At 38.0% G+C, this 16,543-nt stretch overlaps 2 protein-coding genes, 1 non-coding gene and 1 pseudogene across 4 annotated transcripts; 1 reads left to right on the top strand and 3 right to left on the bottom strand.

Annotated features, from left to right (window-relative positions):
* Nucleotides 1–276: 276 nt before the first annotated feature.
* Nucleotides 277–9,622, bottom strand: LOC106348808 (bromodomain and WD repeat-containing protein 1). 2 transcript variants are annotated; one of them, XM_022687738.2, is made up of 24 exons: nt 9,348–9,622; nt 8,121–8,476; nt 7,763–7,929; nt 7,289–7,528; nt 7,068–7,177; nt 6,900–6,977; nt 6,702–6,808; nt 6,297–6,388; nt 6,089–6,213; nt 5,864–5,967; nt 5,708–5,785; nt 5,529–5,607; nt 5,265–5,433; nt 5,095–5,165; nt 4,703–4,783; nt 4,560–4,630; nt 4,388–4,484; nt 4,144–4,203; nt 3,845–3,899; nt 3,354–3,751; nt 1,600–3,279; nt 944–1,519; nt 784–842; nt 277–706 (listed from the first exon to the last, which is right to left on the bottom strand). In XM_022687738.2, exons 2-24 carry the CDS (start codon nt 8,468–8,470, stop codon nt 514–516), a joined length of 5,040 nt encoding a protein of 1,679 aa, XP_022543459.2. In that variant the 5' UTR covers nt 8,471–8,476; nt 9,348–9,622; the 3' UTR covers nt 277–513. The 2 variants fall into 2 exon arrangements, with proteins under 2 accessions (XP_022543459.2, XP_048591188.1); XM_048735231.1 differs by lacking the exons at nt 8,121–8,476; nt 9,348–9,622 and having other exon boundaries at nt 7,759–7,879.
* Nucleotides 9,623–9,743: 121 nt separating this feature from the next.
* On the top strand, nt 9,744–9,815 carry TRNAH-GUG. The gene has a single exon. It is a non-coding gene; the product is annotated as a tRNA-His (tRNA).
* A 416-nt stretch (nt 9,816–10,231) lies between these two features.
* LOC106352213 lies at nt 10,232–13,548 on the bottom strand (annotated as a pseudogene).
* A 260-nt stretch (nt 13,549–13,808) lies between these two features.
* LOC106348807 (basic leucine zipper 1) lies at nt 13,809–14,699 on the bottom strand. Its single transcript, XM_013788621.3, has one exon. The coding sequence runs from the start codon at nt 14,324–14,326 to the stop codon at nt 13,898–13,900; it is 429 nt and encodes a 142-aa protein (XP_013644075.2). The 5' UTR covers nt 14,327–14,699; the 3' UTR covers nt 13,809–13,897.
* Nucleotides 14,700–16,543: the final 1,844 nt, after the last annotated feature.

Below are 16,543 nucleotides of genomic sequence, written 5' to 3'. Positions count from 1 at the left end.
AAAATTTCCACCTTTCAATATCATCCATCATATCATGTAAACCCCAGGAAAATACAAAATACCAGCAAGTGAAGGACTTGTTTTGTATGTTATTGTTGATGTATATAGTATAGGTTAATATAGATACTGTCTAGTATCATCAAATTTTGATTTCTGTGTAGTATGAGCATCTTTCTTACCCATCTGATAGACAAAAGTTCTGTCCATTTTCATGTAGTTGTCCACAATAAATTCATACTGAAATTGGGTTGGATCATTCAACGGAAGATGGTTCTCTGTTCTCCAAAGCATCAAATGTTTTTGACCTCTCCAATATTTCTTTACTTACACAGAAAAGATTCTTTTCAACTAACCCTAAACCTAAAATCCCCTAAGAAAAATCATAGAAAAAACTCCTAATATTCTCTCCATTCATTAGAATTAGAGGTTTTGAGAAAAAAATACTGAAACCCTAACTAAGAATTTGGGACATGAGAAAAAAAGCAGAGATTTTATCTACATAGGGCACTACTGCTACGAGGGTAGCGTGCGGTCGAACCATTTAGAGAGATGTGAGATTTTGGCCGCTACGCTTTTATTTCGACCAAAGAAAGTTTCTGCATTGGACAACATAACTGCTACGTCGTGTCTTAATGCTTCCACACTCCGGTAGTAGTTATTCTCAAGCCTTGATCTGATTACTTCAAGAGACAAAGGAACTGGGAACCTGCACATGAATCCATTATACAAAACCATGTCAGCTTCGTCTACCATCAAGATCCTCCTAGTGTTAAAGAAACTTACATGTTGGTATAGCTGGAGCTTCCCACGGTCTGGTTCAGTTTTTGAAGGCCAAAAGAATCCTGAAACCAATTAAGTAGAGATTGTTTCATTAAGAACTTGGCGGCCAGGATAGAATGGAATTAATACCATGAAAATGTTAAATTTGATCAGAATCACAAACCTTGGTTCTTTTATTTGAAGTCTCTAACTTTGTTAAGGCCAAGAGAAGACGCTTTCGTTCATCATCATCAATGTGAGGCTGCTCCCACTTGGTATCAGCATCAAAAAGCTCCCAGGGACTGTGAAGATGCGTCTCAGTCGGATCACTCTTGTATTTAACTGTGTACCTCTCCCACGGACTATCAGGAAAATCAGGTGATTTGGCTTTCACAGCTAGGATCCGTCCTTCCCACCAGCTACCATCTTCTTCGCCTTCGTCTCTCCACCAAACCTTACATTTATCCCTGAAAGTCCAGTTCCTCTGTATTGCCGCTTCATACCGACTTCTTTCCACTAGAAAATCTGGAAATGTCACCACATCAGGCAATGTAAGTTTGAAAGTTTTGTTGAACACTTCAGAGTTTGGATCGATGACTTCAAGTATCATTTTGCAGCAGCTATCCCCAGAACCAGCAAGTGTTGCGTATTCAAGACTTTCCACTTTACAAATTTCCACCGCTTTCATATTTCCTCCCTTTATTGAAGTCCAAGGAGCCACTTCCCTCGGAGAGCTAAAGTTTAAGTATTCTTGATGCCCCTGAAAGATACGAGTAACAGCCGATATCAAACAAAGGTTGACTAAGCGAGACAACGTATAAGAAAACTACAAACACTTACCTGTCGCAAATACGCAACTTCATCCCCCTTTTGTGGAATATAACGAGAACCCTCTTCATGTGTCGACAATGTCAACCAGGATACCTTTTCTGTTGACTGCTGAGGCTTTTTTGTTTCAGCAGGTTTAGTTTCACTAAAAGGATAAGTAGACCTTCTATTCCTTGTTGATCTCAACCGAAGTGTTGCCCCAGAAGTTGATCTCTCTTCTTCTTGAGAGTTTTGGTTTCCGCGTGAATTACTTAGTTTATCTCGGCTGTCTGTCAAACTGCCTTCCGACTTCTCCAATCCATTCGACTCCGTCCCACGGAACCCATTAGCGACAACTTCATGGGAATTAGCGCCACTACTCTGATCCTGACTACAAGAACCTAGACTTATTTCTTGACTAAGAGTAGCACCCCCGTCTAAGTTATTCTTATGCTTTCGTGACTTCAGTCGTCTATAGACAAAATCAAACATCCGTTTAGGATGTGACACATGAACATCATTAGCAATAGAGACAGGGTCACCGATCGGCGGATTTGATTCATGCGCTGAATCATTTCTCAGAGACTGCTCTGTTCCAACCACACCATCATTTTGAGATTCCAATGCCAAATCACATCTAGTGTCTGCAGAACCATCATTTACGACAAAGCCACCATTCTCCTCATTTATTGATGAAGATTTTACTTCTTGCTTCAAAGATGTATCAGGAGCCCTTGAAGCCCTCTTGGAGCGTATCCTCAACGTTCTAGAGAGAGGTGGAAGGCTATCTTTCAGATCATGCAGGGGACCGGTTACGTCCTGAGAACATTTAGAAGCACCGTCATCAGCCATTCGATTTGGCGACCCATCCATTAGGCATCGTTCATCACCGTTTGGCAAACCATTAGAAATCGCCAAGTGGGCGTCAACTGCAACGCCATCTGTATCTGTTCCCAAACAACTAGGTGCTGAAACACCATTATCGTGATTTTCATCTTCGTTAACATTCTTTTCTTTTCCCTCTGGCTCAGAGCCCATAAGTCCATGCGATGATTTTGCTTCATATCTCATTCGCTTTGATGTACGAGCCTTAACCATTCCCCATTTGACTTCACTTGCATCTAACCCATTAAATTGGTTAGTGTGTCCAAGGTTCTCAGGAACGCTCGAGTCTTCCGCACAGCCATTCCCTAAAGTTGGAGTTGGAACATGAGAAGATGTTCCAGGTAGGTTCTCCAGCAAGGTAAGCTTATCTGAGTTCTTAACAGGAAACCTGACAACCAATCTCTTCCGTTCAGCAGGATGAGTTTCTCTAATATCACACTGTTGAGCCCCATCGTCTGAATCACATACGAGAATGTTTTTCCCTTTTGATTGCTTGCCATGCCCATTTAACAAAGCTACATCAAGTTCACTATCCCCAGTGCCTGAGTCCTGTGTTGTCGATTCACTTTCTGATGACCCACTCAATTCAGAGACATCCTCCTCTTCTTCTGCATCTTTAGATCTACCAGTAATCTTAGAAAACCAAGAGAGGGCATTTTGAGCAGCTGCTCGCCTAGGTCTGGACGATTTAGATTTTGATGATTTTCTATTCGATTCTTTACGACCATTCCTAGATTTCCTGCTACGTTTGTTCTTGTTTGTAGCTCCTTCAAGCTCATCAACGTTTTTCTTTTTAACACGCCTACCCGAAGAAGTCATGATCCCAGCCTAGTAAAGAGGTAAAAAAGGGATAAGTAGCATATTTAGGCACAAGATCAAGGCAAATATTACAAAATACTCACTCCTGTCTTATGTCTTTTTCTTTTGGATCTTCTAAGGCTATTCTGATGATCACCGTCCTCATCGCTTTCACTAGAACTAGAACCTGACTCACCAGAGGTTGAAGAGTTTAAACATTCTTGCTCTTTTTCAGACGAATACTCTTCTGGCACATTGTATTCGGAGTCATTTTCATCGCTCAAGATATCGACTTCTGGTTCCCACTCCATCACGTCTACAAATTCTGGCAACGGTTCAGCTAAGTCTAGATCTGCCAGAGGTGGCATTTGGTAATCTTGATCCAAAGTGATATCTGGCCCTACAGCCAGCTTTAAAGCAGATGGTCGCCAATCTTTGCCTAAGGCGCCAAGTCGCCGTTTCTGAAACATTGTCTGATATGGCTCTTCATATGGAATCATCGCTGGAATTCAGAACGACAGAGAGTGAATAACATGCCCACCCTGAGTAGAAGGATCCACAAATCACTTGTAACCATAGTAAAAGATAGTAAAACCTGAATCACAAAGAGGATCCTCCATATTTCGGCGATAAGGCGGAAGCTGAGATTCCTGAATCAAAGTTTCCAGATGCCTATTAGTGATTAAATTATACATATAACAAGCAGAATTGCAGAGATAAAAGAAACTTTTTATCCAATTTCATAAGTAGAATCACTAGAAGGGTAAATAAGATGAGTTTCCAAACGCATAGATTAAACTATGCCTATAACAAGCAGAATTTCAGAGATAAAAAAAATTATTTATCCAATTTTACAAGTAGAATCACTAGAAGGGTAAAAGATGAGCCATTTACCTGGTCAAGGACATTACCATATAGGTCATGAATTAATGGCCGATAATCCCCCAAGAAGAACTGCAAGATCCACAGAGAAATCATAAGGATATTTCATTTCACAAAATATGAAAAAGGGAGTTTTATTTTGTTTCTCCAAGTAACAGAACTAAAAGATATATGAATTTCTGTATTATCTATCATAAATGTAGTAATTAGAAGTACAGTAATGAAGCTTCATTCGCAACTGAAGTTATATAGGTACCTGGTCGTATTTAGCGTCCTTTTGAGAATCCCCTTGGCCTGTGCTTAATACGTAGAGTTGGCCCACATCATCTGAAAGTATAATTGACGTTCCATCCCTAATTATAAAGATACAGATTAGCAATCAGATGTAGTAAGAGCATAACGAGTACAGAACAAAACTATTTGCTTACGGTGAAAACTTCCCATCGACCAACTTGAAGTGTGAAATCTTGTATGTTTCGATAGGTATGCCTTCCCATATCTAGAAGAAGAGAATAAAGGCTTTAGGAAATACGAAAAGAAGCGATTAGACAGTAGAGAAAGTAAGACTTACATCCCACACTATTGTTTGTCCATCATAGCCAGCACTCATAGCTATCCGAGGATTAAAAGGATGGACGTCCATAACATATGTCTACAAACAATAAGTATAACATGTTGATAACGGTAATACAAGGTACTAAGGGGGAATCATACCTGGAAAACTAAAACAGAGCCAGACAATGTAACAAGGCATAAATGGTAGTAGGCAGAATTGGGAATGGTAAAAATAGTGTGGAAGCAAATTCATAATCTGCTTAGAAGAAGTATGGTTTTGTGTTCATTTTTATAGGCGTGGGGAGTAAATTCTTACTTTTCAAAAGTTTTAACAATTCTGAAACAGTCTTAAGACGGTCAACCAAATCTATGATAGGGGATAAATATACAGAAGGGTCAAGCACTCACAGATGCTGTATGGCCAGTCAAAGAATGTACCAAGCTACCATCAGAGGCATTCCACACGCATATCCTACAATCTTAACATTGAAAGTGATTCTAGTTAGCAAGAGTAGAGCGCTATAAGAAACAGGCATGGATAAACTCTTAGCAATCAAGAGTGTCAAAACAAGTGTTACCCATGATAGCCGCAAGGACAAAACGATTATCCAGACTCCAAGCAATCATGTTAACCCCACGAGGAGTAGGCAGGATCCTTTGACGTGGCCCGCCTCTAGGAGGTTGAGGAGGCATGGGCGGAGGTGGAACCTTGAGATGATATGCTCGTGTCCATCGGCAGCTTTTCCCCTGAAAGACGTAAACAAAGATCTGGGTTTCTGGTCCGATAAAAACGTACTGAATTAGGTGAAGTTCGTAATTATCAAAGCGAAAATAAATGTTACATGTGATCTCCGTGATCTTGGGATCCAAATGATTGCACTACCATCACGAGAGCATGTAACTATGTTATCATGACAGAACCTAGAAAATACATGTGTTATTGAATGTCAAACACAAAACATAGATAAAGGTTAATACTAATTGTAATTGCAATTTGCAACATGCAACAGATAGCACACACCAGGAATTCTTAAATTTTGGAACACTATCGTCTTTTGAGTAGTCAGTTACGGCAAATTTATATCCTGCAGCACAACCACTGGAAAGCACCACATCAAATTAGGATAAGACAATGAGGACCTCATAAGAAATGTAATTTCAAAAGCGGTTGGCTAACCTGAACTGAACGTAATTAACATCATTCTCATGTCCAGCCAGAACATCCATCTCATGATTTGGCTGATCCGGATCATCATTATTGATCTTGTTAGCACTCCAAACCTGCGACCAAGGAAACACCTTTTGTAATTAAGTCATCCCTATAAAATTTGGTAGAATGTAACTGTTGATTGGCCAGTTTAAACTCAAATCAAGATACAGTAAGGAAAACATATATCAGTACCGAGTATACTCTAGCAAGAGTGTCAGAGCTGCCAGTGACAAATACAGATCCATTGGCATTGAATGCGCAGCAGAAGATTTGGTGACTCTGCTGAGCATTACTAGAAGAAGGGAGATTGTTCTTTCCTGCAATATGTTTCCATAGTCAGTCCAACAGCTTTCAGTAAATCAAAGCAATAATCAATAAGCTAAGACCGTAGAGCTATCACCATCAGGACTAGGAGGCCTAGGGAGATATATTCGCGGAGCAAATTGAGCACCCCGAGCATCCCATATTCTACATGTACCATCATCTGACGATCTGTAGAAATTTAACAAAGGGACAAAGCAGTTTTTAAAGATGCCAAATAGAATGAAACACCTTTTCCAGATAAGCAAATAAATCTTAAGACACATTACATAGTAGATATACATTTCAGAGCTCAATAATAACATAACATCAGATATTCCATCTGAAGGAGAGAACGAACTGGAGTGCACCCAACTTTCCAGCTTTGTGGCCAAGAGGTTAATTAATTCAATATTTCAAAACATACTACATAGGCAATAAACTGAAAATCCACAATATGAATTGTGTATAGTGATGCCAAAAAGAACTGGAGAACAATTCTTACGAAAGAAGCTGGTACGGGGATCCAGGTCTGGGACTAAATGCAATAGCAGTAACAGCTCCAGTATGTCCACGAAGTACCGAAACTGGTAAGCCATCTGGCAATCGCCACTAGAAAAAATCCAGACGGTGAACTCGTCAAGGAGGCTACTGTATGAAATTATAGTGGTAACATATACAGAGGACGATATAAGAAACTTACAACGCGGATTACACAATCATTTGATGCGGATGCTATGAAAGTGTTGTTTGAACTCACAGCAAGATCAGTTATGTCACCCTTGCATATGCAGCAGAAACAAAAATTTAAACACCACCTAAGAATACAGTAACAAGATTATAGTAAGCTCAGAGAGTATTTCGAACTCACTTCATGCCCTCGACAGCTGGTCAGGCAGTATGCAGTCTCCATTGACCATACTTTTACAAGGCGATCATCTGAACCAGTGATTACATACCTTCCTGAGCGATCAAATATAGCTGCAGCATATTCATATAGGTTCAGGCATCCAGTTCATCCCAATGATTAGTGTAATATTTGACAACGAAACATGGTATTAAGATTCACCTCTAAAAAAGTAAATTACTTACCACAGTACACAGCATTTCTGTGTCCACGTACCCTCTTGATGTTCTGCATCTTTTGTACCATTGTAGATGGTTTTGCAATGACATAACATGCTGCACGAATCGATGGGGCTCGATGATGTCTGGCAAAACCACCACCAATTTCCCTCAAACTTAAACCACGCACCTGATCAGCACGCATATGAGGCCAACGCATGCTAATAGGTGGTGGTTTGAGATCACTTCCAACTATGTCCTTGTCATCTGCAAACCAAACGAGGCAGCTTTAGCGAACCAAGATTTTGAAACGGAGCTTCGTAAATGCATAACAAGTCCTAAGTAAATTCTAAGAGAAATTGGTTTATTATAGTTTGTGTTTATACATGTATGCTAATATATGTGTGTGTGCATGTGAGAAAGTTTGTCTCTATTAAGCACACAAAAAAAAAGACAACACTATCCTCGCCAATAAGAAAACAAATTTTAGAAATCACCTACAGCTCAAAAGGGAGAACGAGCCAGTCCCTAAAAGAGTTGGGACACCAGGTGCAATCAGTTTGTTTCCATTTCCATCACCGAGACCGCGTGAGGGAGTAGGCCTACTTGAAACAAAGACCAATTGCTTCAGGAGCTCCACCAAGTGATCTTTTTTTACGTGAGAATACCTGAGAGTGCACAGTAAATGTCATGAAACACGTAAGGATCTCTGGCGAAAAGAAACCTATACAAGTCACTATTAAATATGAAAATACATATGCAATAAATGAATGACCAATGATTAACTTCTTCACATACAAATTCATATGATTTCCCATAAGTACTACAGTCAGTGAGTGAGAGAAGCTCAACAAGTTACCTCTTGACCAACTCAGCATAGTTTAGAGGAAAGGAATCTCCATCATCATTCTCATCCCCACTAGGCAACCCACTCCTCGAGTACCAAGCATGATATCTTCTAGGAAGAAGCTCATGCTCAAGAAGTTCATGTCGCAACAGTGCATAAGTTCTCTGGCATGGCCCAGAGGAAAGTAAGTGGAGCATCAAAAAGTAAACTTCCCGCATATCCAAGTCGATGTTAGGTACAACATTTTGAGCAATATCTGGGTCTGCCATCTGCACATTCCCTGGCAATTTTTTAGATAAACTCAAAGGTTTCATCGGGGGAGAGACTGAATCGGCTTTCGGAGTATTTTTCCTAAGAGCCATCAGACCCTGTCAATTTTCCAGATATCGACGTCAGTTATCAACGCAAAGAAAACAGCTACAACCCAAAAAGACAGACGCAAACTTCAAAAAGATATATTATTTTCAACCAATAACAGAAGTGAAAATAAGATCCAAAGCAATCTTCTGTTAGTTATACTTTGGAAAACTACAGATAACATCATCTCTAAGCTTTGAGCGAATAAAACATCCCTAACCACGTGTTCCTATCAGTTCTTCTCTTAGTTCTACTCTACGGAAAATTACAGGACAACATCAGAGATCTAGAGGGATCGCAAGGAACGTCGAAACCAATGCATCTCTACACTTTGAGCACACCAAAAATCCTTAACCATGTAGTTCCTATTTAATTCGTCACACAAAACTATCTAAATTACTACATGATAAAGAAAAAAAGCGAACAACTTGGAGTAGTATCATCCTTTTACAAATGCTTACCTATCTCTACTCTATCATTGTACTAATGTTTAAAATACAATATTTATCGATCACAAGGATCACCATTGCGCACCAAAAGGGACTTAAAACTACATAGCTGAAGTACCAAAGCTTTTCACCAAATCCACATCAAATCAAAATGTAAGTTAACTTTCAAATAAACAAGAGAGCTTAGAGACTGAACCAACAACGATCACAGACCAAAACCATAACACATTGTATCTATCTGCAACATTAAAACTCCAAACCCTAAATTCGAAACGCCCGATCTCTAACAACCAGAACGCAAATTCAATCAAACGTTGCAATACAGAATCCAGATTGGCCACAGCACATGCACAATACAATCGGATAGTTCCTCAGCTTCAACAAAAAATCCCTCAAAACAGGAAACAAGAGTATAAGAAAAAGTTCGTCGAACCTCGCGTCTAAGTGTCCAAGAAAACGGCGGCGGTTTAGTGAGGCGTTGAAACGTTCAGGTTCGTTTGGATTCGGCGGAGACGGGATTGAATCCAGATTCCCCGAGATAAGTCAATTTAGGTTTCGATGATTATTCTAAAGGAAGAGGATCAGAATCAAAGAGGCGTATAAGGTGAGGGTCTGGTGTTGTTAGTGTTGTTGAGCATCGGTGTGTAGAAGGCCAAGGATTTTTTTTTTGGTGGAGAAACGCACTTGGATAGAAGAAGAAACAGAACAACTAAAACGAACTTAGCCCTTTAAACGATGCGTTTTGCTGTTATTTTAGCACCTAGGGAAGGGTTCGCTCACGTGCGATGGATTGCGAATAAATTAGTTTGTTTCGGGTGTTATCCCGACTGTGGCTGTAGTTTAGTGGTGAGAATTCCACGTTGTGGCCGTGGAGACCTGGGCTCGAATCCCAGCAGCCACATCTTTTTTGTTTGGTTATTGAGTTTAATCTTAAAGATAATGAGTTTCGGGCTCATGATGGGCCATGGTTTTTTTTTTGATTAATAAAGCCCTTTTAAATTTTGTTTTAACTTTTATTTATTCATTATTTTCATGTTTGGAGTAATAAATTGATGAGAAATTAATTGACTGCATATTTGATAATGAACTTTAATCATACAAGAACATACAGCAAATCATGAACACACAAAGTTAAAGAGATTGATGAGAGAAAATATTTCAATGCCAGACTTCAAATTCATCAATCTCTTGTTAATCAGTCCAAATGCATTGCTAGTGCTACCAAACAAATATGTAAAAAAAAAGTCACTGATTTAATTGTTTAGAGATCTTGATGTAAAGATAAAAACATTGTTTAGAGATCTTGATGTAAAAACAGTATGCATATAGTAAAAAAAAAGTAGAAAGCAAACATAACAAAACAACAAAGGAGAAGGAAAAGCATAGTCATACATGTTTTAGTAACATCTCTCAGTAGAATATAAAAGCTAATTTAACTAGAACAATACCAAAAAAAAAAAAATAGGCTGAGATGAGTTTTTACTTGGTGTACAACACATCTTCCCATGGGTGACGGTACAATGGCTGCTATTCTGATGGAGCGAGCAAGAACAAAGAGACCGTTGAGATAACCAATCTGAACAATCTCGTCAATCTCTTGCTTAGTGAACATCCCACTTCCAGCTAGAAGGTCCAAGAAGAGAGATCCAATGGCTCCATCAACATTGAGCACGATGTTGTTTGCCTTTGAGAGCGTGTAGCTATCCACTGTTACTGCGTACTCCATGTACTTCACTGATGGGAAGTTAGACCGAGCAAATTTCTGAAGCAGCTCCACTCTCTTGTCTCTGTTGTCTCTGCTCTTGATCCTACCAAGAAAGAAGAAAACAGGTTTCAGACAAGAGAGGTTTTATTTTTGTAGCCTTATTACAATAATTGCTTTTTTGTTACCTGTGTCCAATACCAGGGACTCGGATGCCCTTCTTCTTCATTCCCTCAACGAACTCATAAGGTGTGAGATTCTGAAACAAGCAACCAATCAAAGATCAGATTCAACAACTTATGATAGCTGCAGATGGGTGGGAAATGAAATAGCCTTTTACCCTGTCTCAAGCGTCTTTGAAGTATCGAGCAGCGTCATCAATGGCACCACCAAATCGAGGACCAATGGTTAATAAACCTGTTGAAATTTTTTAAGTCTTAGAGAATCTTATTGCGCAGGCAAAGAAAACCAACGTGTTTGTTGAATTGACTGACCTGAGACAAGACTAGAGACAAGGTCTTTGCCAGCTCTTGCTGTTACAATGGTGTTGTGAGCGCCAGAGACGCATGGACCGTGATCAGCACACAGCATTACGCATATCTATCTCAGTGCATTTTTCAGAGACCAGAGTTAATCTCACTATGCAATAGTATGAGATCATTGTGTATTGAAAAAGAATAGATTCAAAAGCAAAAGAGAGAAACCGAGACCTCAATGAATTTTGTACAGTAACGAGGAAGACTACGTTTGAACCATAGCAGGGAAATGACATCACCCACACCTAGGCCTTGTTCGATGATAGAAGACATTGGAACACCAGCATAGCATGGTTCCTCCCCTGCAAAATTAGTGTTGACAAGTATAAGAAAATGGACTGAAAGGGGCATATGAATATATAGAGTAGAGTATGGTTTAGTGTGCATCCATGACAATACCTCTGTCCTCAGAAATGGTGGAGATAATGTGAGTAGGAGGAGCCCGGACTTTCCCACTCTTAATTGCGGAGCTGAGATCCTCAGGGATTTGTGGAGGAGTGACTTCCTTTATAGGAGAGACCTTTCCTTCTTCAACCTTTTTAGGAGGAAATTGAAAAATGAACACATAAGATTGCAAGAAAGAAAAAAGACAATGCCAGCAAGCAAAGAACACAGGGAAACTGGCCAGCTTCTCAAACGTCTCTTTGATAGCAGATTCAAGGGCTTCAAATGAAGTGAGAACAATAGCTCCAGCATCCATGAGAGCTTGGTTCTTGCCTGTGCAGACTCCATCTCGCCACCACTTTTAGCACCCTATCCATAATCATCATGTTCAAAGAACTATTTTGATTTGGACAAAAGACAAAAAAGGCATTTTTAGCTTAAAGACTTTTTTTTAATGACACTTACTGCGTGACCAAACTGCACTTTAGACTTGAAGAGACGTGCACAAGTTCCACTGACCCAAGCAACAACAGGTTTATTGACTTTTCCTTGTTACAAAGCTTTAACAAGAGAGTATTCATCTCTTCCTCCAAGCTCTCGAAGTACAACCATCATTTTTATCTGCAATATAACTCTTCATTTAAGTCATCAAAGAGCCAAATATAATAAGATCCATCGACCAACAATGTTAAACAGTTGAAGATTAGTATATATATATATATAGATACATGTGGGATGTTGTTAAAACGAAGGATGTGGTCAGATAAAGTGGATCCTGGGAACACGTCTCCACCAATAGCAATGCCTATAACAACATCCCCGTTAATAAAACAGTCTATATATAACAATCTTCAGCTTAATATGTCATTAGTCTATTGATTAACATTCTCCAAACTCACCTTCATAGATCCCATCAGTCACACGGGCAACAGTATTGTACATTTCTTTAGACATTCCACCCTGCAGGAAAAGAAGAGTGATGAATAAAAAAAACTCTCAAACATTCTAAGTTTTATGTTGTTCTTAAAACCATCACATACAGATTTGGAGACAAAACCAACAGATCCAGGTCTGTAGAGCTTGCACTGGATAATGTTATCAATCGTTCCTGCAGTGTCACCAATCTTAAAGGCTCCAGCTTGTATACCTCCAACAGTAGCCGGTCCAATCACAACCTGCAAACAACCCCAATCAGTTTCAGAAGATGATTAACTGCAGCTAACTATGAAACCAACCTTATTGTTTGCACGAGCGTAAGCAATCAGGAGCTTGGTGTCAAATTCTGGAACACCTTCCGCTATTATAGCCACAACTTTGATAGTTGGTTGCTTCAAAGCAGCCATGGATGACGCAGCAGCACTATAGATAGAAACCAAATTTAAGCAAAACTATCACAAAGTGACAGTAGTAATGAAAATATTCATTCGAACCTCCTGAAGGATGCAAAGTTGATTGATACATCTGTGGTAGGATAAGAGTGGTTAGAGACAATAAGCTCTCTTCTTTAGTGATCATCGACCATGTGGGCGCGCCACATTGGTTTAAGGTTAGTTAGATCACAACTTCTACCTATAAAAAACGATTTTCTCTATTCTTGACACCTAATGTAATGTTTGATTAGTAACAGGAAATACAGATTAGTGGCTAAATTTTTTTATTATTTATAGCAAAAATATATAGTTTTGTCTTTAAAGCTGTGATGATAGTTGAAATGTCGCTCTTGACTTTACCACCTAGTTGTTGGTGGTAAAGATCTGTTTCGTTCTTCTTCAAGAGTCAAGACGAAGCAACGTTTGATTCAACCTTTTTTAGCTAGGATTATTAGTAAATGTAACGCATTCTTTTTCTTTTAATGAGAAACAAGAATCACTCCAAGGACTCTCAGATCTTTTGCTATACCCATAATCTAAACAGAGCGGTGAGTATGAGAAGAACAGTAGAACTCAACACACAACTTCAAGAATACAAGTATCTTGATTTGAAACACCACCTTTGATTACACTTAAATCCATTTTTTTGTTAAATTATTTATTAATGAAAATGAAAGTGATACAAAAGTTATTTAAATCCCCAAAAATGAACAAAAATGTTAAAAGAACAAAACATTAAGGATTATGATCTGCAACCGTTAAAGTGGGTAGGAAATCTGATGACGCCACAAACACTTACTCCAGTTATTTGAATAAGAGGTTGTCTCTTAGTTTAGTATCATTTAGAGGTTCTCAGGAGATGTGCGAGAACGAGTTTATGTGTTACAAACTTACAACGCATCAACAAGTAAAAACTTCCATCAACTTTTTTGAATGTCTGAGGAGAAAACAATTCAATATGATAAGATACAAACTTAAAAATACACAATGCTCATGTTTTGAAGGACGCAAGCGTTTGTAGAGAACCACAGCTATACTCCTGCCATGGTCTACGCCTACAATCTCCAACCGCTATTTCCGCGTTTACGTTCTCGTCATCGCCGCCACTATGCGTCAGCGTTAAGGAAGTCGTGGCAATCATGTTCTCTAAATCGCTGACATAGTTCAAAAGCCACGTCTTCTCCGATCTCAAAGAAACGTTTTCAGACTCGAGCGAGTCAAGCCTCCGTCTCGCCACTTTGCATCTCTCGGTGTTCTCTTTGATTCGTCTCTCGAGAGCCGAGATCTCGATGATGGTGTCTTCCATTAACTTCTGTTTCTTCAAACGCGACCTTCTAGCTGATTCGCGGTTTGACAACTTGCGTTTCCTTTTCTTCTCATCTATGTCGGAACCTGAACTTGTCTTCTCTGCGTTTGCCATGTTCTTGTCCTAACACTTTGCGGGAAAAAATTGAAAAATAAAATAAAATTGTTCAAGAAAAGACGTAAAACCAGTGGAGAATCACAACGGATACAGAATGATAAACGAGGAATCTAGAGAACTGGTTTAGATTTCTCATTTCATAACTCCGTCCATTGACATTTATCTTTGGTTAATTAATAACAGCTCTAGAATCAGACAAAGATCTCAAGAAGTTAAACAAGAAGATGAAATGATTATCAGAGAGATAGAGGTTAAAAGCGAAATAGAACAAGAAAGAAGATAAGGATAAGATCAAATAAGGGAAGTGGAGATGTTATTCGTCTTAGGTTGCCCCTATTTATAGAAATATATGTTATATAGAAAACAATCTCGACGGTATACATTACAGAAGATTATCCGAAATAAAAAGGGAAGATTCATCGAATGAGAAATTTGTATAATGTATAAGAAATTAAATGGATATTGGAGATTTTTGGTCAATAACATAATAATATTATTCTTTATTTACTTTTTGGACACGACAGCTAAATATGCGTTGGTGTTGTGCCTTATCGGACAGACCACTTATTACTATTTGTAGCTTTTTTGTTACGTGACTAGTCGTAGGGTCATTCTAGATATGTATATCCAAGAAAACTGGATTCTGTGACCTTTCTATGTCCTTGTCCAAATTTCATTTAATTCCTCGATTGTTCTCCATGTTGCTTTCCCGCGTCTCCAATGAAAATGGAACACGGTCGACTGTTCCCTGGACGCTAATAAAAGGTACGAAGTTGGATCAGTACGTGCCAGTGGCCAGTTGTGTAGTAAGTAAGTAGCAAAAGTTATGTTTTTTTTTTAACCACAGCAAAAGTTATGTTTAAAAATATTTAGGGCTTCTGCTGTGAAATAGTTACTATTTCTACTGGATTTTGTAACTATTATACTTGAATTGTATTGTTTTAAGACTATACTAGATTTTGATCCGCGCTTTCCAAGCGCGAGTTTTTTGGATTATATTATAATACAAAGTCTTATTATATCGAAAATATAATTTTTAACAGTTATATAATCTATGAATTAGTTTATTTGATATTTTATATGTACACATTTACGTAAATTTCTTTTAGCCATGAGAATTATATCCGGATCAAAAAACAAACCGAACTGACCCGGAAATATATGTTTAGTTAAGGTCCAGAGAAGATAACCTATTAGGATTTTTTAGTGGACCCGCAGGTCTTTGTTTGAGTCCGGGTCCTACCCTAGACCCGATCATAAATATGTTGTGTTTATTAGGTATATTTGAATATTTCGAATATTTTTCCAGCATTATGGATATTTTTTTAGGTTTTTGGTTTACGATTATAGTTTTTGATTTCAGGTAAATTTTCAAATTAAAAAAAATAAATTGGGTATTTGGATAAAATTTTGGGTATTTTCAGTTCAGCGACAGATTTTGAATAAGATTTTGAATTTTTAGGCATTTGAATTTTTTTGGGTATTTGTTTGGAGTTTCAAGTATTTTTCGTGTTTCAGATATTTTTCAGATTTTTTAGATATTTCAAATTTTTTTAGGATCCTAAATATTCGAACAGGTGTGGATCCATTACGTCCATATCGGGTCCAACAACCTTTTGATGTAGATTTTTAATGTTATTGTACAAAAACATGATTGATGAAATATTTTTAGAAAACTCATTTTTAAATATGAAAATATCTATCAAACTATAGACGGTTGAAAGTTTAGTATATAATATGAGACTTTAGTAGGAAAGTTTATATATGATATGATTACGTTATTATAAAGGAAAGAGGAAGCTAGACTGTACACATATATGTGGTGTAATTTCTCATGCTTTAAATCATATATTATATGATAAAAGTGATAATATAAAACATTAGTTTTAATGCTTTTATGATTAAAAGTCAAAATAGTAAATATAGTAATAGTAATGATTAAGATTTAGGAGTGATATTTGAATAAATAAAAGAATTGAATAAATTATTGTTAGAGAAATATATGGTAACATAATGTTAGTCTAAGTTTAAGGTAAGACCAAAAAAATAATGAGTTAAATGAAAGGGTCCAAACAACTTTCATAGGTAGATTTTTTAAGATTTTTTCTCTTTTAATAGTATTGATACGAAATATCAAATAATTGTTGCTAAACAATTGGCCAAGCTACCACAAAAAAAAGTAATATGATAACTTACAACTACACACATCGTTAT

The sequence above is a fragment of the Brassica napus genome, chromosome A6, assembly GCF_020379485.1.
Source record: "Brassica napus cultivar Da-Ae chromosome A6, Da-Ae, whole genome shotgun sequence".
NCBI lineage: Eukaryota > Viridiplantae > Streptophyta > Magnoliopsida > Brassicales > Brassicaceae > Brassica > Brassica napus.
The sequence above is the reverse complement of the archived record's forward strand: the minus strand, read 5'-3'. Positions and strand labels throughout refer to the sequence as shown.

Excerpts from the sequence above, each read along its gene's own strand:
- LOC106348807 (XM_013788621.3), bottom strand. The coding sequence starts at position 14,326 with ATGGCAAACGCAGAGAAGACAAGTTCAGGTTCCGACATAGATGAGAAG.
- LOC106348808 (XM_022687738.2), bottom strand. The coding sequence starts at position 8,470 with ATGGCTCTTAGGAAAAATACTCCGAAAGCCGATTCAGTCTCTCCCCCG. Across the intron at positions 5,166-5,264 it reads TGTCCTTGCGGCTATCATGG|ATTGTAGGATATGCGTGTGG; the intron begins GTAACACTTGTT and ends TTCAATGTTAAG. Across the intron at positions 3,280-3,353 it reads GAAAAAGACATAAGACAGGA|GCTGGGATCATGACTTCTTC; the intron begins GTGAGTATTTTG and ends CCTCTTTACTAG.